General features: G+C 49.2%; 1 protein-coding gene across 6 annotated transcripts; it reads left to right on the top strand.

Annotated features, from left to right (window-relative positions):
- Positions 1–163: 163 nt before the first annotated feature.
- On the top strand, positions 164–26136 carry P3H1 (prolyl 3-hydroxylase 1). Of its 6 annotated transcripts, none has more exons than XM_088671691.1 (17): positions 164–782; positions 5619–5771; positions 7101–7290; positions 8143–8274; positions 10229–10368; positions 11479–11568; positions 11901–11953; positions 12420–12541; positions 14194–14321; positions 16013–16108; positions 17955–18105; positions 18409–18526; positions 20600–20675; positions 21965–22105; positions 25183–25293; positions 25384–25401; positions 25438–26136. In XM_088671691.1, exons 1-17 carry the CDS (start codon positions 222–224, stop codon positions 25531–25533), a joined length of 2376 nt encoding a protein of 791 aa, XP_088527817.1. In that variant the 5' UTR covers positions 164–221; the 3' UTR covers positions 25534–26136. The 6 variants fall into 6 exon arrangements, with proteins under 6 accessions (XP_088527817.1, XP_088527815.1, XP_088527816.1 ...); XM_088671689.1 differs by having other exon boundaries at positions 25183–25347; XM_088671690.1 differs by having other exon boundaries at positions 25384–26136.
- Positions 26137–26289: the final 153 nt, after the last annotated feature.

Genomic DNA, 26289 nt, shown 5'->3' with positions numbered 1-26289 from the left:
CTAAAAAATTCGGCGTGGTTATGCACAAAACTGGCAGGACGGACGCTCAAACCTTAGACGTCTCTGTAGGGAGGGCGGAGGCTCTGCCATATAAGATGCAGGAGGCGGGGCCTCCGGGAGAGGGGCGGGGCTATTTGCTACCGAGGGCGGGGCCTCTTCTCGTCGGGGTGGGCGTGGCCAGCCTCCCTGTGCGCCCCTTCGCAGCCGGCAAGCGAGCCACGATGGCGCCCCGGGAGCTGCTTGCGCGGCCCCTCTTTGGGCTTCTGGTGCTGGTGGCACAGCTCTCCGTCCCTGCCGTTGGGGCCGAGACGGACCCTTCCTCGCTGCCCGCGGACTTGCTGGGGGCACAGCTCTCCGTCCCTGCCGTCGGGGCCGAGGCGGACCCTTCCTCGCTGCCCGCGGACTTGCTGCTGGCGGCGGGCACGGAGGCTTACGCCCGCGGGGACTGGAGCGCCGTCATCCTGCATATGGAGAGGGCGCTGCGGGCGCGGAAGGCGCACCGGGCGCGCCTGATCCAGTGCCGCTTGCGCTGCGCTGCCAACAGCACCGACGGAGCCCCGCCTCGCCCGGCGGAGGACGAACAGCAGCACCCGGCGCCTCCCGCCGTCGGAGAGCGGCGCCCGCTGGACGACCTCCGCTTCTTCGGGCAGCTCCTCCGCCGCGCTGGCTGCCTCCGCAAGTGCCTCCCCGACGGCGCCTCCCGCTACCAGCTCGGCGAGGAGACGGAGCTGGAGTTCCGCAAGCGCAGTCCGTACAACTATCTCCAAGTGGCTTATTTCAAGGTAGCCTGTTCACTTGGATCGGGGACTGACGGCGATAGGATGGGGGGATCTTTTCAAATGGATCGGGGCCTTCTCGGGGAGGAAAGGAGTCACGGGAGCCCCTCCGGGGGATCTATCCAGCTTGGTTTGGATTCGTCTCAATCCTCTCTGCGTATTTACCCGGGAAGTAGGCCCCCGTCGAGTTAAGTTGGATTCAGTTTTAGCAAAGGTTTGAGGGGGTTGGAAGAGCTCAAATCTAGTCTAGCATACTGTTCTCACAGTGGCCAACCAGATGCCTACTGGGACAGCTTCGTCAGCAGATCAGGAGGCTCTTAATCTCAGGGTCGTGGGTTCGAGCCCCACATTGGACAGAAGATTCCTGCGTTGCAGGAGGGTGGTCTAGATGACCATCGGGGTCCCTTCCAACTCTTACAATTCTACAATTCCGTACCATGGAAACTGGCAAGCAGGCCCTGAGTAGTCCATGTCCATTCTCCCCTCCTGTAGTTTCCAGCAACTGATATTCAGAAGCATTGCTTCCTCCATCAGGGCTAGTAGCTATTGATAGCCTTAGTTAGGCTAATCTGCTTTTAAAGCAGTCTAAATTGAAGGCCATCACTGCCTCTGAATTCCTTAGTTCATGCACTGTCTGAAGAAGTACTTTCTTTTGTCTATCCCTGATCTTCCAACATTCACTTTGATTTTAATATTCATGTCCAAAATTGTGCTGTCTCCACATCACGACCACTTTAAGCCTCACTGAACATGGTGGTGCTTACTTCTGGCAAGAAATTATTTTCCTTCTTGAACAGTAAGCTGTGTGGCCTTTCAGTGACCTAAAACGATGGCAAGTTCAGGACACAATACAGATGCCACGAGCATTTGTGGTAGCTAAATCAAAGCCTCCCCAGTTCAGAGCAGTATACCTTCTCTTATGGTGGGACTTAAATAGCGATGGCAGTCTCTCTCACCACGCTTGTGAGCTTCCATGCAGTGTTTCTGGAGACAGATTGTTGGGCAATCTGATTTGGCAAGGAATCTCCTTTGAAGAGGAGCCCTCAAAGTTTTTTATTTTGAAGATACAGCAATGGGATAATTTAGGAGAGATGGAATTGAGAAACAAGGGAAACAAAGAGAATAGAGGGGGGGGAGCTTGAGAGAAAGGGCTTGTGCCTATGGGCCTCACTGCCACTTGGTGGGCTTTTGAAAGAAAAAGGTCAGTGGCCACTAATCGAAATGCCTCTGTTGAACCTCTAGGTTCAGAGGCAGTTTACCACAAAATACATTTTTTTTCATGCCCTGCTGGTGGGCTTCCCAGAGTGGGGAAACAGGATGTTTCAGCATGCTGATCCAGCATGACCTGAAAGAGACAGCTCTCATTGGCTAGGACAAGAGGTCAAATATGGCCCTCCAGGGCCATTTATTTGGCTCTTAGAAATCTCCCCAGGCCTTTCAATGGCTCTGTTTTGCACTCCAGATACTTTGCTTGATTGGGACGTGCCATAGTTATGCCTCTTGCTTGCATGGATGGGCGATGAGGTGTGTGTATATATATATATATATATACACATAAGCTTGCCTACTACACGAAATTAATTGGTTGCTCTGCCCACTTTTGCCTCTGGTTTTCCTCATCACTAGCATGTGGCCCCCATAAGATTTACCAGAAAGGAATGTGGCTCCCTGGTTGAAGAGGAGTCCCCACCCCTGCACTAGGCAGTCCTGGCAGGAGAGAGCACACTTCCCTGCCGTCTGGCATCATGCAGGTCGAAGAAACGTTAAAGAGGTTCGATGGAAAGAAACAGAGAAACCAGGCTACAGGTACAGAGACTGGAGGAAGGAGAGAGAAAGAAAATAGAAACTGCAAAATGGCTAAGAGACAGAGTTGAAAAGCTGCACTCTCTTTCGCATCTCCGCCTGCAAAATTGGGTATCATAATATCGGTTTATCTTGCGAGCTCGTAAGGATTACAGCTAGATAAATGCATGTGAAATATGCCGAGCGCTTAAAAGTGCCATGCAGAGGTTGAACATATTATAATCGCATCTGTGTCATAAACTGTAGCTGTGGGCGAAAATGATCACACTGGGAGCAAGTAAAAAACAGCACCATCTGCATCTCGAAAAGCATCCATTATCGGAGAAATCGTTTTGCCATTGCTGGCAATCATTGCAAGCAAGGAGAGCGCTGTTGCCCTCCGGTCTAGCTTGCAGGCTTCTCATTGGGACTTCTGGTTGGTCGCTGTGACAGAAGGATGCTGAACCAGGTGGGCCACTAGCCTGGTCCAGCATGCATCAGGTCTGCCTCACATCCATGCTTAGGGCTGGACCTGCCATTGCATTTCAGCCCCAATCCCGCTGCTGCTGCCCCCGTGGATGAACCTATGGGCTTTCTCTTTTGCCTCATGCACCCATGGCTGGGTCAGTTGCAATGCCATTGACCAATGCCTGGACTTTGTCCGAGTCCTGGAAGTATCTCCCCTTTGTTGGAAGTCTGGGGGAAAGTTGGACAACTGAATCTGCCACTGGAAATCTGAGGTTGTTCCAGATTTCCTGTGGCACAATTGGAAAATGAAGGAATACTTAGGAAGCAGCCTTGTAGAAAGCCCTGGGTCTCGGTTGCAATGTCTGAAAAGAACAAAGCAGAGATGGAGGAGCTGGTGAGTTTGAGCTGCCTGGATTCAGGGACAGTATTTGCAGAAAGGGTTTTGCCTTTAATCGCATTTCCAGTTCTGAAGAGTTGACCCATGCCTGTCTCTCTTATAGTCTCCATCCATTTGACTGCCACATGTTCACTCCAGCCACTTAGAAAGCGTTTTCCTGCTCCTTCCCCTGCGGCCAGAAGTTCAGCCCTTCCTTTCTCGTCTCTCTCTCCTCCCTACTTCCTTAGGAGGGGCGGTGTGCCACGTCCATAGAGGGGTTGCGCAGGAACAAGAAAAAGAGGGGGGCCCTCCCCCGTGGTCTCAGGTTTCAGAGCCCTTTCAACAGAGTTGAGAAAGCAAATATGGAAAGAGCCCGGCTCCCTTTCTCCGCCACCAAAACCCTGTTGGCTTCTCTCTGGCGGATTCCTAAGCTCTCTCCATTCTTAAAAGGCAAAAACTCACAGTTTAATCCTTCTGCTATTCCTATCTATTGGATAGCACGATCTCTGTGCCTTAGTTGGCTGCCCTGCCTTCACAGTGAACTGCTTGTGGGGTGTTTGCATGTCTTCCTGTTAGTTTTTTTTGGGGGGGGGGCCCTCGCCAGAAATCCTTTTCATTGTGCGTTCGTGCAAAGCTGTGCTCATGATGGTTAGATGCGTTGCACAGACACACGCCTTCTTTTCCGATTGATGCGTGTTCCAAAACTGCCTGCTGGAATCTTTTCGCAAATGTTCAGGTTCTTGGGTTCCCCCCCCCCCCCAATGACGCTTTATTGCTTTTAGAAAACACAATGCATTAAAACAGCAACAGGCATTAATAACAGCAGCAATCAGGTTTTGACTCCAAAAGCCCTTTAATAGATATATATGTATATCTTTTTAAAATTAAAATATATGGATCATTTTCCAAGTAATAAAACCAATTAAAAACCCAGCAACAGGAAATTTTTTATTAAGAAATAGGGGAGTTCCTTCAAGAGGGACCTGGCTTCTTTAAGATGACTTCTAAAGCAGAAACGTTGGAAGCATTTCATCTCTCAGCGAACTTGAATGGAGTGGCCATAACAAATCTCATCCTTTCTTTTCCTGCTTTGATGTGCTGTAGCTCCAGAATTGCCCCTCCAGATGTCAATAATGGGTTAACTCTGGGGAAGCAGTGAATAAAGCAGAACGATGTGTGTGGACTGTCCATTAGAAATTCACTGCTAACACATTATGACATGTTGCAGTATCCACACAAGCAATTTGGTGGGAAAACCTTGGTGGGTTTTCTTGGCTGTTCAGGGATGGCAGACAGTGTGACCTGCTGGCCATCAGAGTAAAAAGTTCTGCCACAGAGGTGACTCCAGCTTCACCAGTGTTGGTGCAAAATTCAGCTGACCCTCTGGTTGGCTTTGAATGGTGCTAGAAGGTGTTGAGGGAGGGGCAGCCTTTTCTGCCTCGGGCAGCACGATGTCTCTGGCTGGCCCTGAAACTCTCAAACAGCAGTGCTTGTTGTTCCAGTTTTGGTAATCTCAGGTTCAACACCTCTGCATGTGTAGAAACTGGACTGGTATACAAAAGTAAAACATTTTATCTGCCCAGGCTCTTGGGTTTTAATTGGGAGGGTCACTTGGATGTGACTTGGCTGTTTTCATGCTCATTTTTTAAAGGGGGGGGGTAGGGAGAACTGAGGTTCCAATACTTTGGCCTCCTCATGAGAAGAGAAGACTCCCTGGAAAAGACCCTGATGTTGGGAAAGATGGAGGGCCCAAGGAGAAGGGGACAACAGAGGACGAGATGGTTGGACAGTGTTCTTGAAGCTACCAACATGAGTCTGACCAAACTGGGGGAGGCAGTAGAAGACAGGAGTGCCTGGCGTGCTCATGGGGTCACCAAGAGTCGGACACGACTAAACAACAACAACAACAACAACAGGGAGAACTTGTGCAAGATACATATTTTAAAAAGAACGCGTATTTCAGATTTGTTTGCTGGTGTGCTTCCATCTGATCTTAATGTCTGAGTTTGTTGTGCACTTTGAGACACCTAATCATCATCATCATTATTTTCAATGCTTCGCTCACTTCGGTGCTCACTACTAGCATACCCCACCCCACCCCACAGAGGTTTGGCTCAAACAGAATGGGACCCCCAGGCTGTGAAAGGCTCCCCACCTTTGGTCCACCAGGTTTCATCTCATGCACTCAACACTGTCTTTATTCCTCCCTCCCTCAGATCAACAAGCTTGACAAAGCCGTGGCCGCAGCCCACACGTTCTTTGTGGCCAACCCCAGCCACATGGAGATGCGGCAGAACTTGGACTACTACCAGATGATGGCTGGCGTCAAAGACTCTGACTTTGTGGACTTGGAGGCCAAGCCACACATGGTGAGAACGCCATTGGCCACTGTACGTCACCCGTGCCCAGATTCTCCCCCCAACACACATGCACAGAGGGGGTCCATATTCTTCCCACAGGAGCCAACTCCTAGGGCCTGGGGGATCTCCAGCCCCCCAAATAAAATATTTGAGGGGACCGTCCCACGCCCCCCCCCACGCCCAAGTTGATGGGCATTGCCATTCAAATGGTGTGCGTGCACCACATCATATCATCGATTAGGAGGGGTGGGGCGCACCAGCCCCCCCCAATAGTTTATTCAAATTGGCTCCTCTGATTCTGCCTATGAATTGCTGCCTAAGCTGGTCCAGAATCTAGCCTGGGCTACAGAAATTCCACATTTTGAGCCACAAATGTGGTCTCCAAATTGGTCTTTCTGTGGACCATGTGTGTGTGTGTGTGTGTGTGTGGCTTTGCAGAGGAGACTTAGCAAGTAGGTGTCAGGGTTCAATCCTGCCCAGGCCTGAAACCTGGGGACACCTGTGAGGAGGAGGGGAGGCAGAACCCTCCCCCTCACCACAAAAAAAAACAAATCTTCAGCATCCCTCATTGTTCAAACACAGTCATTCCCACCATAAGACTGGAGGTCTCCACAGCAGTTGCTTGGGTTCCTGACTGGAAAATTCCCGCCACAGGGCCTAGAGATGACCCATCCTGTTTCACCACCTGAGGCGAAACAGCAATTGCTGCCGGCCCACTCCCCTTCTATTGCCGGAACGTCCCGGTTCTTGCAAGAGCCAGGGTTCTCCCCGAAGCATTGCAGCTCGACTTCTCTGCCCAGTGGCGGGAGCAATGGGGTGAGCTGGTCCAGACCAGAGCAGCTACATTGCTTGTCAAGCCAAACTACTGCCAGCATATAACACCTTGATTGTGGGATTCGCACTGGTGGCCAAACTGCAACTGGGCCAAGTTCGAGACACTGACGTACAAGCCACTGTGCTTCTTACTGTACACCTGAGAGACGGCCTGCTCCCTTATGTATCTCCTTCTGGTTTCAAAGATCCCAGGAGCCCTCTCCACATTGACCTGCAGCAAGGGCCTCCAAGGTGGGTGCCCCATTCTGGGGAATCCGACAGGCACCCACCCTCTGCGCTTTCCAGAAATAACTGGAGGCACTTTTATTCCAGCAGGCTTTGCCAGCCAGATTAAAAGGGTCTTTGCCGTGAGCCATAATACAGTCTGAGAAAGCAAGATTCCTCCAAGCATATGCCTTGTGCAGTCTAGATAAGATGGAGGTTGGTGGACTAGCTTCCAACCTGTGCTTCCCATCTCTCGCACAAGTTCTGACTGCTTCCCATGCTCCCCCCCCCTTTTTGTAGGAAGAATACCGCCTGGGCGTGAGTTACTACACAGAGGAGAAGCCCCAGGCGGCTGTCTTGCACCTGGAGAAAGCACTAGAAGCCTACTGGGTCGCCGACACCGAGTGCCGAACCCTTTGCGAGGGGCCGTATGATTACGAAGGCTACAACTACCTCGAGTACAACGCGGACCTTTTCCAAGCTATCATTGGTGAGCCCCACCTAGCAGCCTGAGTGCCGTGAACAAGTGAAAGAAACTCTGTGAATTATTTTCTCTTAAATGCTGAAGTGCCCCATTCAGTTTGTGGCTGGACTGCACCACTCAGGAGCAGGGGACGTGGGTGGCACTGGGGTCTAAACCACTGAGCCTCTTGGGCTTGCCGATCAGAAGGTCGGCGGTTCAAATCCCCGCAGCAGGGTGAGCTCCCGTTGCCCTGTCCCATCTCCTGCCAACCTAGCAGTTCGAAAGCACATCAAAGTGCAAGTAGATAAATAGGTACCACTCCGGCGGGAAAGTAAATGGCGTTTCCGTGCACTCTGGTTTTCATCACAGTGTTCCATTGTGCCAGAAGCGGTTTAGTCATGCTGGGCACATGACCCAGAAAGCTGTCTGCGGATAAACGCCGGCTCCCTCGGCCTGAAGCGAAATGAGCGCTGCAACCCCATGGTCGCCTTTGACTGGACTTAACTGACTTTTTTATTTTATTTTTTTAAAAACCACTCAGGAGCAAAGATACTGAAGAGGGCTGGGATTTGGTTTGCTAATGCAGTCTGAGAAAATTAAATCCAAACCACAGCTCCAAAGGGGCAAACCTGTCTGCATTGAGCGGCAAGGTTTGCAAAGGAATAGCCAGGAGCTCACTTTAAGGATTGTTCCTTGTAGCCACCCCCTTTCCTGTCCCATACCTGATGTCACATATGACATCAGGTGTGGGGTAGGCAGCCAGGGTTTGGGCTGCCCTGGGTCTGGTATGGCACACAACCCGGAGGTTCCCTGCCCCTTTAACTCTCTGGTCCTGTTCTTAAGAAGAAACCTGGTTTGCCGTTTCTTTGTTTTTGCCAGATCACTACACTCAAGTGTTGAGCTGCAAGCAAGGCTGCGTCACAGAACTTGCATCTCAAACCGGAAGTGAGAAGCCCCTTGAGGACTTCCTCCCATCTCATTTCAACTACCTTCAGTTTGCCTACTACAACAGTAAGTCGAGAGCAAAGGTCCAGGCACAATGGTTCTTATTTTTTGTGGTAAGAAACTGGCCTGATTCCCCCTTCAGCTGTTTTACTCTGTGCCCCTTTTCCAGGAAAAATTATCCTTTGGACCCTCATGATATCACATACCTAAAACACGTCACACATTGTACAGTATACAATAAATGTGTTTGCCTAGATAATGTGTTAATATATACACTTCGTAACACACAAAGAGGCTTCTAAGCGGTTTGCAAGTATAAGAACCAGTTGCACCACCATAAATCTCCACAATTAAAACATGAGAGAAAATAATGCGATTGAAACAACAGGGGACTCTGAGAGTTCAGAAACTGGTGTAATGCCAATAGCAGGGGTCACCAAACTAAGGCCCGGGGGTCGGATCCGGCCCAATCGCCTTCTAAATCCAGCCCGTGGATGGTCTGGGAATCAGCATGTTTTTACATGAGTAGAATGTGTCCTTTTATTTAAAATGCATCTCTGGGTTATTTGTGGGGCATAGGAATTCGTTCATATATATTTTTTCAAAATATAGTCCGGCGACTCCAGCACCCCACAAGGTCTGAGGGAAAAAGTTTGCTGACCCCTGGCCAATAGAGTTGGGGCTTCTCACACATAAACAATGTAAGCAATAAATAAATAAATGCTGTACCATTTTTAAAAAAGCATTTACAAATACACTGTGAATGCATCATATGGTGCGCAATAAATATTGCCTTAATGATGTAAGCAAATGCAAACAGCACCAATTTAATTAAGAATGTATTTATTTATTTATTTCATTTATGCGCCACCTTTTCCTCCAAGGAAAAGGTGGTATATATGGCTCTTCAGCCCCTCATTTAATCCCTACAACAGCCCTGCGAGGTAGGTTATAGGCTGATGTCAGGGACCAGCCCCCAACAAGATCATGGCGGGCTGGGAATTCGAACCCTGGTCTCTTTCAGGTCCTAGTCCAACACCACACCATCATGTGGCTCACAATAAATTTTGTCTCAAACAAACAACATAAGCAAATAAATATATCCCATTCCATAATTTATTATATATATATATACAGTCATATCTCGGGTTGTGTACGCTGTGGGTTGCATACTCTCGGGTTGCATATTCGGGGACCCGGAAGTGTTTACTTCTGGGTTCCGCCGCATGCGCAGAAGCATTCTGCACGCTTCGCTCATGTGCAGAAGCGTTCAGCGTGCTTTGTGCGTGCACAGAAGCACTCTGTCGGTGCTTCGCGCATGTGCTTATTGTTGTTGCTTATAACTTGGCTATGAACTTGACAAATGAAAGAAAAGGACGGGTCAAAATCCATTAGCCACCATTGTTAAATAGAACTTCCATATTCAGGAGTGGTATACCTCTGAGTAACGGGTGCTGGGGTTGGCATTTTAGCTCGGCGGCAGAGTGCCCATTTGCACGCAACTTCAGCGGGGCTTGGAGAGACCTGCTTTCCGAACAGCCCCAGAGAGCGGCTTCCGGTCACTGTAGACAACGCTGAGGTGGATGAGCCCAATGGTCTGTCTCCGTTTAAGGCAGCTTCCTGGGTTCTTATGTTAGGGAAGCTGCAATTGAGCATACGGTTGGCATGTTGATGGCCTCACTCTCTATCAACTCGAGCCCAGAAAAATGGAAGAAGTCAGCATGGAGGATGCTCCTTATTTGGGGGGAAATAATGGAGAGCCTCTTAGGATGGATGAGCAAGACACTTCTTTAAAAGCACAAAGTGTCTGCTTTCCATCCCTAGGCACAACGGTTACATTCTCCCTCCACTGCTATGCCTCTGAATAGCAGTTGCTGTTCCTCCCAGGTCCTGCTTGCAGGATCCCCCTTGGGGCATCTGATAACCGTCCCCTCTGGACCAAATGGGTGCCTGGCCTGATCCAGATGCAGGTCGTCTTCTTCTTTTTACGTCCTTAGGCTAGTTCTCTTCCCTTTTCCAGGTGGCAACTACGAGAAGGCCATTGAGTGTGCCCAAACCTATTTGCTCTTCTTCCCTAACGACGAAGTGATGAAACAGAACCTGGCCTACTACACAGCTGTGCTGGGAGACAACCTGGCCAAGCCCGTTCGCCCAAGAAAGGTGGGTGTCCTGGCGGGTCGGGTGCAGGGGCTCACGGGTGCAATGAAAAGCACACAATAAATATCAAGACTAAATAAGTGAGTGTATTATAAAAAAAGCACTAAATCAAAACAAAACCGTTTTAAAAACACAACAATGGGGGGGGAAAGGAATGCATAACACACATACACACACACAGAAGGCCTGCCACAACACAACGGCCAGTTAGTGGCCAAAGACCTGTCTGAACAAGAAAAGAAAGTATTTCCCCCCCACAGGGATTCTTAGATAAATGTTATTTTATTTTCCATTTTACATATATTTGCTGGGTATTTTTACATCAATCCATATTCTGCATTTTCTTCAACTTACCTCTCCTCCTTTCTGCAGTTACTTATTTTATACCTTTTTATTACTGTATATCCAATTTATATTAGAAAAGGAAGTCTTTGCCTACCAGCCAGAGGAAAGCAGAGAGGGGGACGTCCTAGTAGGGAGTGAAACTTACTTTTTGTAGATTTCTTCAGTGAGTGGGGTCTTAAAAATAGGCTTTGGGGTGTGAGGAATTCAAACCTGCTTTTATTTTTGTGATCGGACAACATTTACCTTGATAAGTCTATGTTTGATGAAGAGGCACATAAACTGCTTTCGGGAAACCAAATAATTTTAATCTTACCTGTCAGGTCATCATAAACATCCCTGCAAGTGCTTGGCAGTCATTTTTTATTATTTCTGTGCAGTTTTACACACGTTTCGCTTACCAAGCAAAACTAGATTACGTATATCAATTCAACCAAAATATGTTTCGGATTCCCAAGTCTGCTTTCGACTTCTTAGCGCCCCCTCCTTTTTTGGAATTCGGAAGTTGAAAAAATTCAACACACCCCTACCAGCCTAGGCTCCCCGTGGAAAGAAGTTCCACAATCTGGGAGCAGCTACTAAGTCCCTCTCTCACACCAAACACGCCTGGGAGGGTGGCAGGATTGAGAGAGAGGCTTCCCTAGGAGATCTCAGATCCCAGAATGAGGGAGTTCTGGTCCTTCAGCTGAACCACGTCAAGAGGTTCGCCACATCTGTTTGATTTGCCCGCTTCTGACTATTCTGCCCTCCTTTTTCTGCCCTGCCGCTCAGGATGCGGAGCTCTATTGGAGACGCAGCATTCTGGAGAAAGAGCAGCTTTTCTTCGCCTACGACGTCTTTGGGATCCCCTTTGTGGACCCGGTAAGAGGAGGCTCCTTCGGCCTGGCACCCGCTCCATTTTGCCCTTTTTTTTAAGGAAAGGCAGGCGAGGGGAAGGTGCAAAGTGTGGGGCCTAGGGCTCTGAGGTGGGGAGGTGACAGAGCTGGGGCTGTGTAAGTCAAGGGGGGAGGGATCTGTGGGTAGCTACATGTTATTGGATTACAGTTCCCATCACCCCCAGTTTCTGACCACATTGACTGGGCAGCTGAGACCAGGAACCTCATCAGGCCCAGAATTCCACTACACACACCCCGGTTGTAAGTTTTCGGGAAATTCCTAGTGCTAAGGTTTTTTTCTCTCCCCCTGTTTTTAAGGACACTTGGACACCGGAAGAGGTGATACCTAAGAGGCTGCAAGAGAAGCAGAAGTGAGCGCCTTTTTCAATAGACTTTCTCTCTCCCCCCCCCCACTTTTAAATGCTTTTATATCCCACTTTTTCCTCCAAGGAGCCCCCAGGTGACTCCCATGGCTCCCCTCCTCATTTAATCCCCAGAACAACCCTCCAAGGTAGCTTAGGCTGCCAGGCAGGGTCTGGCTCCAAGGTTACCCATGGAGAGCTTCATGGCCAAGTGGGGATTTGAACTCTGGTCTCCCAGGTCCTAGTCCAATACTCTAACCACTACACCATGTTGGCTCTCTGCTTATGTCTTTGCCTGGGTTGTTCTTCCTGGCTGCCTTATAACTCGGAGCTAGGCTTTTGAACCTGGCTCTCCTTCCCACATCTGCATGGGAACTCTTTCCCCCACCCAGACGGGCGATTGGCTCCATTCCAAGGTCTACCTGTTGACCTTCCAGCCGATGATGATGCCGCCCTGTCTCTGCATTCTCTGCAGGGTGGAGCGCGAGACGGCAGCCCGCATCTCAGAAGAAATAGGCAACCTCATGAAGGAGATTGAGAACCTGGTGGAGGAGAAGACGAAGGAGTCCACGGACATGAACAAGCTTGTGCGAGAAGGTGAAAGGGCAGCCTGGGTGTTTTTCGGTGGCCAGGGGAAAGGGGTCTCTTCCCATGGCTCCCGCTGTGTCTCCAGCTCTTGTGTCCCAACTGCAGGGTCTAATCCCTTTCTTCGGGCGTGGGGAACCTGCAGCCCTCCATAAGGACTCCCAACTCCCTTTTTTCAAATATATTCATTATTTTATAACACACAAAGACAAAAAATAGACAAAATACAAGAAATATAAAATACAAAAAGTACAAACTACAAAAAGACAAAAAAAGAAAAGCAAAAATTCCAAAACTTCAACTTGTATCAATTCTAGTGACTGTGACTTCCTCATGTGCCTTCCAACTGCGTTACATTGTAAATCCTCTGTAGTAATTTCTAAGTCTTATTCTTATACAGTAGTACCTCGGGTTACGAACACGATCCGTTCCGGATCGCGGTTCGTAACCTGAAAAGGTCGCAAACTGAGCGCCGCTTCTGCGCATGCGCGGAACGCACACGCGGCGAAAACACTTCCGGGTTTGCGGAGTTCGTAACCCGAAGTGTTTGCAACCCGAGCGGGTCGTAAACCGAGGTACAACTGTACCTTGTTTACCTTATAACTATTCTTTTTCTAATCTTATCTTATGATGTTGTTGTTTAGTCGTTTAGTCGTGTCCGACTCTTCGTGACCCCATGGACCATAGCACGCCAGGCACTCCTGTCTTCCACTGCCTCCCACAGCTTGGTCAAACTCATGTTCGTAGCTTCGAGAACACTGTCCAACCATCTCGTCCTCTGTCGTCCCCTTCTCCTAGTGCCCTCCCATCTTTCCCAACATCAGGGTCTTTTCCAGGGAGTCTTCTCTTCTCATGATGTGGCCAAAGTATTGGAGCCTCAGCTTCATGATCTGTCCTTCCAGTGAGCACTCAGGGCTGATTTCCTTCAGAATGGATAGGTTTGATCTTCTTGCAGTCCATGGGACTCTCAAGAGTCTCCTCCAGCACCATAATTCAAAAGCATCAATATCTTATCTTATATCATAACACAAAATCTCACACATACTGCTTATTTATAACTATACTTCCATATCAATATTTATCTAAACATATATTATTTATACAACCTCCCTGTACCTCCTAAACTGCTATTAATTCTTTTCAATGATATGTTTATTTCTTAAATACACTTTGAAATTTTTCCAATCTTCTTCCACCGGTTCTTCCCTCTGGTCTCGGAGTCTCCCGGTTAAATCTGCCAGTTCCAGAAATTCTATCATCTTCTTCTACCATTCGTCTATCGTTGGTAATTCTTTGTTCTTCCAATTCTTCGCTAATAATAAGGACTCCCAACTCCCTTTATCCTCGACCATTGGCTATGTTGACTGGAGACGATGCAGGTTTCAGTGACATCAAGATGAGCCACACCCCTGACATGCCTCTAGCCTAGCTTCTGCCGCCTCCTCTCTGGTTAGACTGCTGCAGTGTCTTATGCATGGGGCCGCCCTTGAAGACAGCTCCTAAACCAAAGCTAGGGCAGAGCCAATTGGCTTCCCCAGAGGACAGTGGACTACACCTCCCAGCATCCCTATCGGTTGAGGGTTGATGGGAGGTGGAGTCCAACAGCATCTTGAAGGGCTTCCAGGTTCCATAACGCCTCAACTGCTTCTTGTTGCCTCACACAGGAGGCCCCTTGGTGTACGACGGGCTCGGCATCACCATGAACTCCAAGCTGCTCAACGGCTCCCAGCGTGTGGTGGTGGACGGCTTTCTCTCCGAAGAGGAGTGCCGGGCGCTGCAGAGGCTGACCAATGTGAGTAGCTGCCCCTCGGGTCCCAGCACAGCACTGTGGATACTCTGGGAGGCTGCAGCTCGCTCTATAGTCTTGGTCCAGGGTGGTTCTTTCTCATATCAGCTGCCTTACCTGTTTGTCTGACCCTGGAGATGCACAGGAATTGAACCAAGAGGGGCCTGTTCTTAAGCTCTGCCATTTGGCCTGAGATGAGTCCTGTTTGAGGGATGTGGGTGGCACTGTGGTCTAAACCACGGAGCCTCTTGGGCGGGGGTTTGAATCCCTGCAACGGGGTGAGCTCCCATTGCTCTGTCCCAGCTCCTGCCTACCTAGCAGTTCGAAAGCATGCCAGTGCAAGTAGATAAACTGATGGAATACACGCAGCTTGGGGATCTAACATATACCCTGTTTCTCCAAAAAATAAGACGTAGCCATAAAATAAGCCGTAGCAGGATTTTTAAGGATTCAAGGAATATAAGCCATACCCTGAAAATAAGACATAGTGATAGGCGCAGCAGCAATGCCAGCCGCGGCAGGAGGAGGAAAAAATTAAGAAATAATAATAATAATAATAATAATAATAATAATATATTATTTATACCCTGCCCATCTGGCTGGGTTTCCCCAGCCACTCTGGGCGGCTTCCAACAGAAAAATAAAACACAGTAATCTATTAAACATTAAAAGCCTCCCTGAACAGGGCTGCCTTCAGATGTCTTTTAAAAGTCTGGTAGTTGTTTTCCTCTTTGACATCTGTTGGGAGGGCGTTCCACAGGGCAGGCGCCACCACCGAGAAGGCCCTCTGCCTAGTTCCCTGCAACTTGGCTTCTCGCAACGAGGGAACCGCCAGAAGGCCCTCGGTGCTGGACCTCAGTGTCCGGGCAGAATGATGGAGGTGGAGACGCTCCTTCAGGAAAATAAGCCATAGTGTGGTTTTTTGAGGAAAAAGAAATATAAGACGGTGTCTTAGGGACCCTGGTGGCACTGTGGTTAAACCACTGAGCCTAGGGCTTGCTGATCAGAAGGTCGGCGGTTCGAATCCCTGTGACGGGGTGAGCTCCCATTGCTTGGTCCCAGCTCCTGCCAACCTAGCAGTTCGAAAGCACGTCAAAATGCAAGTAGATAAATAGGAACCGCTACAGCGGGAAGGTAAACGGCGTTTCCATGTGCTGCTCTGGTTTGCCAGAAGCAGCTTTGTCATGCTGGCCACATGACCTGGAAGCTATACGTCGGCTCCCTCGGCCAATAATGCGAGATGAGCGTGCAACCCCAGAGTCGGTCACGACTGGACCTAATGGTCAGGGGTCCCTTTACCTTTTAAATATAAGACGGTGTCTTATTTTTGGAGAAACATGGTATAAGAGAACAAGAAGAACATTCGTTAAAAGAAGATTGGAAAATGTTTATTGAATACATGGGGGAGGGGAACTGTGTACACTTGAAAACATTGGCAGCATTAAGATAAATTCAACAGTCTAAATAAGTATCGATGGAAGTAATAATGGAATACAGAAGGGTTTAGTTTATATAAAATATGCAGGGATTTATGCTATGTAAAATGAACAATGGAAACAGAAGGGAAGTCATTGCTATTTTAAGGTTGTATAAATGAATATTCTAAATTGTAAAACACAAATTGTAGCACAAAAAATGAGAGAGAGAGTGTGTTCAGTTTTATATATCTATATCTTCTCTACCCTCTCCCAACGCAGGCAGCTGCCTCTGCCGGGGACGGCTATCGTGGGAAGACCTCCCCACACACCCCCAGCGAGACTTTCTATGGTGTCACTGTCTATAAAGCACTCAAGGTAAGCCTCTGAAAGAGCATAAATCTAGGCTCAGACTTCTGGGGGAAATCCAGGACACAAGAATGTAAAGGGGAGGGCCCTCCTGGATCAAGCCGATGGCATCCCTAGTCCAGCATCCTCTTCGCACCATGGTAAACCCACAAACAGGATTCGAACACAAGAGCCCTCTCCCCTCCTGTAGTTCCCAGAAGCTGGTATAAAAAAAAGCATTGCTGCCTCCAACTGTGCAGTTTTGTAGACACGAATTGCTTGAATGGGCCCGTTTCCTGTGTAAATCTCTGTCTTTGTCATCAAAGACACAGACGGAAGTTGTTTTCAGTGATGTTTGGGCTGTAACAAACACAGAAAGCGGCTAGATCCCAACGTTACTGCAGAATAATAAGCCGTGGCCGTTTGTTCCCTCAACTTTTGGGGAGTTTTGAATTGTCGTTAATTTTTCTTACCAATAAACGTTTGTCTTTTTTGTAAACAGTTATTGAGGTTGCTGTTTTTGCTGTGTGTGTGTACCATCAAGCGGCAGGCCTAGGATAGCTCAGTTGGTAGAGCACAGGAATCTTAATCTCAGGGTCGTGGGTTCAAGCTCCAAGTTGGGCAAAAGATTCCTGCATTGCAGGGGGTTGGTCTAGATGACCCTTGGAGGCCGTCCAACTCTGCCGTTCTATGATTCTGCAAAATGTCATGAAATAAACAAATGAACGAGGTGCCTGGGTCAGGGAAGATGGAGTGCAGGACCTGTTGTCTTTGGGGCAGTGGTCCATTTTTAAAGCCAGTGAGACAATGGGAATAGGGACCAGGACAGGTCACTGGGAGAGATCACCAGGGGGTTTGGGCTGGGTGTTCATCAGTATGCGGATGATACCCAGCTCTACCTCTCTTTCAAATCAGAACCAGTAAAGGCGGTGAAGGTCCTGTGTGAGTGCCTTGAGGCAGTTGGTGGATGGATGGTGGCTAACAGATTGAGGTTGAATCCTGACAAGACAGAAGTACTGTTTGTTTGGGGGGGCAGGGGGCAGGAAGTGTATGGGGACTCCCTGGTCCTGAATGGGGTAACTGTGCCCCTGAAAGACTAGGTGCGCAGCCTGGGAGTCATTTTGGACTCACAGGTATCCATGGAAGCGCGGGTCAATTTTGTGTCCAGGGCAGCTGTCTATCAGCTCCATCTGGTACACAGGCTGAGACCCCACCTGCCTGCAGACTGTTTCGCCAGAGCGGTGCATGCTCTAGTTATCTCCTGCTTGGACTACTGCAATGCACTCTACATGGGGCTACCTTTGAAGGTGACCTGGAAACTACAATTAATCCAGAATGCGGCAGCTAGACTGGTGACTGGGAGCGGCCGCCAGGACCACAGAACACCGGTCTTGAAAGATCTACATTGGCTCCCAGTACGTTTCCGAGCACAATTCAAAGTGTTGGTGCTGACCTTTAAAGCCCTAAATGGCCTCGGTCCAGTATACCTGAAGGAGCGTCTCCACCTCCATCATTCTGCCTGGACACTGAGGTCCAGCACCGAGGGTCTTCTGGCGGTTCCCTCATTGCGAGAAGCCAAGTTGCAGGGAACTAGACAGAGGGCCTTCTCGGTAGTGGCGCCCGCCCTGTGGAACGCCCTCCCATCAGAGGTCAAGGAAATAAACAACTATCTGACTTTTAGAAGACATCTGAAGGCAGCCCTGTTTAGGGAAGTTTTTAATGTTTGACCTTTTATTGTGTTGTTAATATTCTGTTGGGAACCGCCCAGAGTGTCTGGGGAAACGCAACCAGATGGGCGGGGTATAAATAATAAATTGTTGTTGTTGTTGTTATCCGGTAATTGAGCCTCCTCTGTGTGCCTCTTGTGCCTCCGCAGCTGGGACAGGAAGGCAAAGTGCCCATGCAAAGTGCTTACCTCTACTACAATGTGACTGAGAAGGTCCGGCTGGTGATGGAGTCCTATTTCCGCCTCGACACGCCCCTGCACTTCTCTTACTCCCACCTGGTGTGCCGCACTGCTATTGAAGGCAAGTGGGGCATTCTGCACGCCCTCTAGCAGACACACCCTGCCTCAGGCCACACCCCCTCACCAGCCCTGCCTCGCACCCTCTTTGGGTGTTTCTGGCCTGGCTGGAATGTGTCCTCCAACTCTCGCAAGGCCTGTTGCCTGCCTGGAGTTTGCCCTTTCCAAAAGCACCATGAGGACTGGAAACGTGAAGGGTTGCTTTCTTTTGAAAGCCGGATCCTTCGGGTAATTGAATCTTCGCTGCAAAGTGTGGCAGGCTGGCCGCAGTGGTGCAGACTTTCAGTGCTGCCTGTCTTCCATGCAGATAAACAGGAAGACCGGGCAGATCTGAGCCACCCTGTACACGTGGACAACTGTATCCTTAACGCAGAAGCTTTAGTGTGTGTCAAAGAGCCGCCAGCCTACACATTTCGGGACTACAGGTAATGGCTGTGGGGAAGTGGAGAGGATGAAAAATTCCCTCTCCACTGACAACAGCAAGGCACTGCAGTGGTTGTGCTCCTGAGCAGCTTTTTGACCACTTAAGGAAGGGCACAGACCTTGTGTCCCTCTAGATGTAGTTGGACTACGACTCCCATCAGCCCCAGCCAGTGCACCCGGTGGTCATGGAAGATGGGAGTTATAGTCTATAACATCTGGAGGGCCACAGCTTCCTCATCCCTGGGCTAAAGGCTCCTGGGAGCACCATCTGGAAAGGAGGCTGCGTGTTGTGTCCCTGCATGAGTGGCTGCTCTGCTGATGGGGAACCTGAGGATCTCTAGATGTTTTGCTGGGCTACTGCAGCAGCCATCAGCCCCAGCCAGCATGGCCAGCAGTCAGGGGTGAGGTGGGAGTTGTAGTCCAGCAACCTCTGGAAGGTCAAAAGTCTCTCGCCCTGTTCTTAAGATAGTTGGCAAGGTCTAGCTGCCTGAAGACCCACCTTTTTAGGACAGTGGTGGGGAACCCTTTTTTTCTGGTGGTGGGCCAGGTCAATCAGCCGGGAGGGTGGGTGTTGCAGGATTGCATAGTTCACTTCCTCTATCCCTGCAAGACTTTTCACTCTCTCTCTCTCACACACACAGAGAGAGACTGGGCTCATTTCGTGATTTCTGCCTTGCTTATTTTCTTTAAGTGTCTACCCCAGTTTTTTCCACCAGGGGGCCTCAGAGCCGCTCCAAAGACTTGCGTTACGCAGCATGAGAGTAAAGCAATTAAAATACCCATATAAAACAATATATGAGCAGCCTGTCAAAAGAACAGCATAGGAAAGACATATCAGACATAGATGGCCAACCTCTGCCAGGTTATTCTTGAAATAGCAACTTGCTGGAGTCCCATGTCCAGTTCTGGGCACCACAGTTTTAGAAGGATATCGACAAGCTGGAGCATGTGCAGAGGAGGGCGCCCAAGAGGATAAAGGGTCTGCAAGATAAGCCTTATGAGGAATGGTTGAGGGAGTTGAGTATGTTTAACCTGGAGAAGAGGAGACTGAGAAGTTGATAAGATATAAAGGTAAAGGGACCCCTGACCAATAGGTCCAGTCGTGCCCGACTCTGGGGTTGCGGCGCTCATCTCACGTTATTGGCCGAGGGAGCCAGCGTACAGCTTCCAGGTCATGTGGCCAGCATGACAAAGCCGCTTCTGCTGAACCAGAGCAGCACACGGAAACGCTGTTTACCTTCAAATAGGCTGTCCCAAGTGAGATATGACAACCTTGTTTTCTGTTCTGTGGCTTGCAACGCTGGCACCCAAGGGGACATGTTTGGTTCACCTATCTGCATACATTTTGCTCAGCCCCTTCTGCTCAGAAGGACTTGGCGGGGTTTCCAATTTCCATCTTGAACAATGAGGACTAGAATCCTCCTTTTTATTTAAAAAAAAAGGAAAGAAAGAAAGAGGTAGGCAGTTCTGATGCATATTCCCTGCACCGTAACAGTCTACCTTTGCTCCATAATGCACTGCAAATTAGAGTCTGGAGCAGCAATTGCCATTGTGGTGCCCACGGGCGCAATGGTGCCCATATGGTTTTCCCCTAATGCTTGTAGAGCCTCTGAGGGCCCCACCCCATGGCCATGTGGTGTCAAAATACCAATTACCTTTTTTCTCCCCTGAGATGAAGAACATAGAGCTGAAAGGGGGAGTTGGGGGGGTGTGACGCCCTTTCCCTCTCCCTCCTCCAGCTCTGTGCCCCTTTTCAAGTCTCAGATCCATAGAAGTGCCCATGGCACTTAAAAAGGCAAATGAGCCCAGTGGCCAAAAAACGTTGGCAGCCCCTGGGAAGAGGGTCCTTTCAGGAAACTTTCAAAACGAACCAGGTGAAAGTTAAATAAAAAAATTCCTTCAGTAGCACCTTAAAGACCAACTAAGTTTTTATTTTGGTATGAGCTTTCCTGTGCATGCACACTTCTTCAGATACACTGAAAGTTAGGTGAAAGTTAGTTTGTGTGTTTCTCTGCTCCACCAGAAGGAAAGGCATTGACATAATACCTCCCCCCCCCCTCCTCTGCTAATTCTAGTGCTATTCTCTACCTAAACGGTGATTTTGAAGGAGGAGCGTTTTACTTCACGGAGCTGGATGCCACGACGGTGACTGTGAGTCGGTCGTTTCTCTTTGTGTTCTGTGCTCTTGCGGTTGTCTTTGAGCGAAGGGAATCCTCCCCGAGGTCATCCTTTCTGGACCCCACAGTCTGTGTGTGACCTTGGTGCAAATGAGCCAACTCTATTGCCACCAATATTCACCCTGCTCAGAGTAGACCCACTGATGTTAGTGGATTTCATTCGTTTCAGCGGGGCTATGCCCCTTCCGTGCTGGACTCTGACGTCTTTCGTACATTGCGCGAATAAGCATGATTGGATCTGGACACATCAAAGAAGCTTTTCAGTTAAATGCATTGCAAGCTTTGTATAAGAAATCGGGCTAGCAAAAATGGAACTCCACAGCGCCATCTGGTGTCACAGTGTTAGAATGCATAAACCAAAGCATATAAAGTGGTTTCTCTTTGCCAATGTAGCCGAGTCCTGGTTCTGGCTCTTCCGCTTAGTGTTAGCAGTTGTACCAGGGCTCACCAACAGATGCAACACTGCCCCCCTGAGTGCCCATGAGATCTCTGAGCCTCCTTCCCACTCACTCAGTGGCCCTCAGCTGCCAGGTGGTGAGTGTGGTTAGCTTTGTCTCCCCTGAAACATCCATAGAAGGAGGAAGTTGGAAGAAGGAGGAAGTGGGGGAGAGTGACACTCTTTCCCACTTCCTCCTTCAGCTCTATGTCTTTTTCAAGACTCAAGATTCTTTCTGCTGGGAGTGGCAAGAAGGGAAGGGGGGCATGCCACTCGTTCATGAATCCTAATGTGCCTACTGGCCTAGAAAGGCCACCTGCCTGACAGGTGTTTGGGACTTCAGCTCCAGTTAGCACAGCTGTCTCGGCCGGGAGCAATTATTATTATTATTATTTACTGAATTTATATACTGCCCTATACCCGGAGGTCTCGGGGTGGTTCACAGAAAAGATCAACATAAAAACCACTATACAGTGGTACCTCGGGTTAAGAACTTAATTCGTTCTGGAGGTCCGTTCTTGACCTGAAACTGTTCTTAACCTGAGGTACCACTTTAGCTAATGGGGCCTCCCGCTGCCGCCACACGATTTCTGTTCTGTTCTCATCCTGAAGCAAAGTTCTTAACCCGCGGTACTATTTCTGGGTTAGCGGAGTCTGTAACCCGAAGCGTCTGTAACCTGAAGCGTCTGTAACCCGAGGTACCACTGTATAATCAAAATGAAAACAACAACCCAATCACACACATACACCCACACCCACACGTACATACGTTTGGGGTGTGCTGTTCAAATCAGAACAGTCTTCTGATCCCTTTTGTTGGTTTCCAGGCAGAGGTCCAGCCCCAGTGTGGCCGGGCTGTGGGTTTCTCATCGGGCTCCGAAAACCCGCACGGCGTGAAAGCCGTGACCAAGGGCCAGCGCTGCGCCATTGCCTTGTGGTTCACCCTGGACCCCCGTCACAGCGAACGGGTATGTAGGACGGCTGTCGCTTTGCCGCACTCCTCCTTTCTCAACCCTGCCATGCCCTTCTTTTTCTCCCGCCCCCATATCCAGGCCTGTGTGCAAAATTCTGCAAAAAAAATAAAATAAGGGGGGGGGTTGCTGGGTTTTGTTTCTGCATTGCAGGCGACTCGGCCTCGAGTTTTCTGCCTCCGCCCTTTCTCCCAGGGAAGTGCTTTCTAAAACACCTGGTTGTTACGCAGAGGGCAGAGCAAGGAAGCCTAGTGGGTAGGGGCGCTGCATCGAAGCGGATCTTTTGGCTAAGCGTTTGGAGGTACTTGCTAGATGGCAAGAGCTGCTTAGGTCCCAGATAATGGATTCTGAAGATCCATTGTTGGCTAAAACTACTTTTTACTTCCCGGTAGGTTCTGGCACCCTTAACTTTAATAGACCCATGTGAAACAAAAATGGGGAATTCCTCACTGCAAGAGAAACGTAGGGTTCAACACCACGGGCTCTGATAACATGTGGATATGAAAAAGCTGAATCCACAATTAAGCAACAAATAGGGGATGTTGAGCTGCAATGCCACAAGAGTTGAAAAGACAAGGTATCCAGAAATGAAAGATAAAGGGAAGGGGTTTATCCAAAGCGAGGTATTTGTCTGTCAGGGGATTGTTGCGGCTACTCTCGAGTGAAGACGCTCCAGTCCGCTCTGTCTTTAAGAGCTTTATTGTGCACATTATTTACAGCGCAGAGATATCAGAAAACATGACTGCCTAGTCCGATTCAGAACCTGGCAATGGCTTCCGTCGTGTTTTTGACCAGCATAAAAGCCTGGGCACCCCAAAGCGCCTTCCCCTAGCCCTGCATGTGGGCGCGCTCCTCAATTCAGGCACCGGAAGGGGCTGCGTTCCTTCTCCCGTCCTTTGGCTGGAGTGTTGCAGAGCCTTGCTGCGCTGTCCTTCCCCCTCTGGCCAGCTGGGTCGGTGCCTAGGCTCTGACACGTCTGAGAACCCCTTCTCCACTCCGGTCCATTCCTCATTCCCTCCTCCTGCTAGCGCTATCACTGGGCGAAGGAAGGGCTGGTCAGGGTGACTGGGGGAGGGTCCCTGTAAGGAGTCCCCCTGACATTATCCAAAATAGAAATACCCAAATTTAGAAGAGCTTTTTACGCTTGCCGGATTTAATGTCCTTCCACCAGCAGGGCAGATTTGAAGGCAAACCATATTCAGAGCGAACATGCCCCTGTGGTTTGAAGGAAGTTGAAACTGCTACCCAAGCCCTACTGCGTTGTCATTACTACAAGGTTATACGCTCTATATTTGTCACTCCAGTCACGCAGCAAACCCCCAAGCAGAACTGATTATTATTACTTAAAATACTTAATAGAGGACAGGGAACCAGAGACTACCTTAAAAGCGGCTAAATTCTGTGCTGCTGCTATAAGATTAAGCAGTCAAGCTTTGAATGAATCAGATGGCCAATGTCTAAGTATAATAAATAATAATAATATTTTTTTATTTGTACCCCACCCTCCCTGGCCGGAGCCGGGCCCAGAGTGGCTAACATCATATAAATAATACAATATGCATAAAACCAAGCAAGCCATCGATTAAAATGCACCCCAAAATTAATGTAAATAAATTAAAATTAAAGTTCAGACTGGACAAATGACAATCCTCAGGATAAAATTGAAAGCGGTTAATACTTGCCAGGACCAACTGTTTCCGCTGATATTATAAGGACCTGTGAGTGGGCTGGGAAACCTCGTTTGTGTTTGTTCTTAAAGAGAAAATGAGTCAGGCTGAACCCTGGCCAAAGGGCCTGGAAGAACAACTCGGTCTTGCAGGCCCTGCGGAAGGATGTCAAATCTCGCAGGGCCCTGGTCTCTTGTGAGGGATTGTTCCACCAGGCCAGTGGCTTTAAATTATGTTTTAAATTAGCAATTAAGGTTTTTGCTTATATGTTTTAGCTGTTTTATATCTGAATTATTTATCACAGAGCTTAATTTTAATCGATTTATGTTTGTATGCTCTCTGCTGTTGCATATGTTGCAGTCTGGTCAGTGACCGAAATATTCAGGAGCTGTTTGATAGTAGGCCAAGTTGCCCAGGGAGGTGGTGTGTTCTCCTCGCCTGCAGGTGTTTAACCTGGTTGGGTGGCTAAAGCTGCAGCCCACAATGAACGCGGGGCTAGAATGGATGACCTCTTAGGGGTGTACCAACGATACAGTTCTACAAAAGGCTTGCTAGTTTGCTCACCTTGTTCTCCTCCCATACCATTCATAATTTCCCAGGCAGCCCTGTGGAGAAATGTGTTGGGATGTGATTAGATGCTAAGGGAGGATATATTTATTAGATATTACCCCCTCCTTCCTCACATTTGTGCATTCAGCAGAGTGCTATGCCTTTGCAGTTTAAAAGGGAAGCTTAGATAGGCTAGTGTTAGCCTTTTAGTGTTAGCAATCCAGGATGCTTTAAGGCAGACTGGATTTTCCTGTTATTTACCCCCTTTTTCTCCCCCTTAAAATAGCAACCACACAGTCTTGTAAAGGGTAAAAATAACACGAATCACTCAGTATGCCTCCTGAAGAATAACAGATTGATTCGGTTTGTTCAGACAGTGGCAATTCAGTTACTAAAACATGCTAAAGTCTAGCTTAAGATGGAGTCTGAACTTGCAGGTGTTCTCATGGCTGAGAAGGGTGGAAAGAGGATGAGCCCAGGCAGGGAGGGGGATATATAGCTATGCCTTCATCCTGTCAGGACCACAAGAGGGAGTGGTCTCACCGAGTTCTCTCTAGCAATTTTGCAGGAACACCCTGTGAGCCTCAGGCCCTTCATGCGCCTTCAGGCAAAACGTGAGTTGTTGGTTGGGCTGCATTTAAATATCCTGCACAATGGGCAGCTGCTTTGGGTATGGCTCTAGTTTAGCGGCCATAGCACCTGCTTTGCATGCAGAAGGCCCCAGGCGCAGCCCATTTTGGGAGCCCCTGTTGTAGAATCGATAATGAGAGCATCCCTGGGGCTCTTTGCAAGAGCCTGAACCCCACCCCACCCCACCCCCCACCCCCGTAACAAAGTCTCCTTCCTCATCCACCGCAGGATAGAGTCCAGGCCGACGACCTGGTGCGGATGCTCTTCAACACGGAGGAAGCAGAGTTGCCTCCGGAGAAGGAGATGGTGGCGGAGAAGGAGATCGTGGCGGAGAAGAAGGTGGTGGCGGAGAAGGAGGTGGTGGCAGAAAAGGAAATCGTGGCGGAGAAGGAGGTGGTGGCAGAAAAGGAAATCGTGGCGGAGAAGGAGATCGTGGCGGAGAAGAAGGTGGTGGCAGAAAAGGAAATCGTGGCGGAGAAGGAGATCGTGGCGGAGAAGGAGATTGTGCCAAAGAGTTCCACACCAGCCCCAGCAGAAGACCCTGAGCAAGACGCCACTTTAGGGAAAGACGAGCTGTAATCTACCGCACCCTGATACAGTACACAAATGCACACAACCAAGAGAGCCCAACGAGAGACACCAACAGACAGAACTTTTTTCGGTGCTGAGAAGCATAGCGGGACCGCCAGCCTGCGCACTGGGACCCTCGTCCAGCATACATACAAGACTGAACATGACCACCTCCCAAGTGCCTTACATATGGTTGCTGTGGCCCAGGACGATTTTTTGGGGGGGGGAAGCTTCCTGTTTCCGTCTGCCTCCCCCTCCTTCTCCCCCTCCCCTGATGTTCTGTTTCTCCAAAGGGGACCACACCGCCAACTATGTTTTCTTGTTCCTTTTCTTTTTTTAAGGGTCCGGAGCCCCCGCTTGAAGGGGTTTCGGTTCAACCTGAGGCTGTTTCCAATGGGGGAGAGGCAGTTTTGGGGTAGCTCTGCTGCCCAGAGACTTGAATTCAAATCCCCACTCGGCTACGAAACTTAGCAGGCGACCTGTGGGCCAGTCGCCATCTCCAAATCTAACCTACCTCACAGGGTTGTTGTGAGGATAAAAGTAGACGCAGCCCTGAGATCTGTGGAGGAAGAGGGGGGTGCAAATGTACCAAATAAAATAAGATAAATACCACTTTCCTGCTCTGGAACAAGTAAGTGTCTCATGTCAGTAGAAACCAGTCTTCATACAGAGGTAAAATTTGCATTTGTTCTCTGCCCTCTTTTGCCTCTTGCCCCGCCCACCATGAGCATGTGGCCCCTGAAAAGGTTGCCTAGAATGGAAGTG

This window comes from Zootoca vivipara, chromosome 6, assembly GCF_965207765.1.
Source record: "Zootoca vivipara chromosome 6, rZooViv2.hap1.1, whole genome shotgun sequence".
Classification (NCBI taxonomy): Eukaryota; Metazoa; Chordata; class Lepidosauria; order Squamata; family Lacertidae; genus Zootoca; species Zootoca vivipara.
The sequence above is the reverse complement of the archived record's forward strand: the minus strand, read 5'-3'. Positions and strand labels throughout refer to the sequence as shown.

What these genes read in the sequence shown, in the direction of transcription:
- P3H1 (XM_060276156.2), top strand. Translation starts at nt 222, where the DNA reads ATGGCGCCCCGGGAGCTGCTTGCGCGGCCCCTCTTTGGGCTTCTGGTG. An exon ending in TGGAGGCCAAGCCACACATG is followed by an intron (nt 5,772 to 7,100) that starts GTGAGAACGCCA and finishes CCCTTTTTGTAG; the next exon opens with GAAGAATACCGCCTGGGCGT. An exon ending in GAACAAGCTTGTGCGAGAAG is followed by an intron (nt 12,542 to 14,193) that starts GTGAAAGGGCAG and finishes TGCCTCACACAG; the next exon opens with GAGGCCCCTTGGTGTACGAC.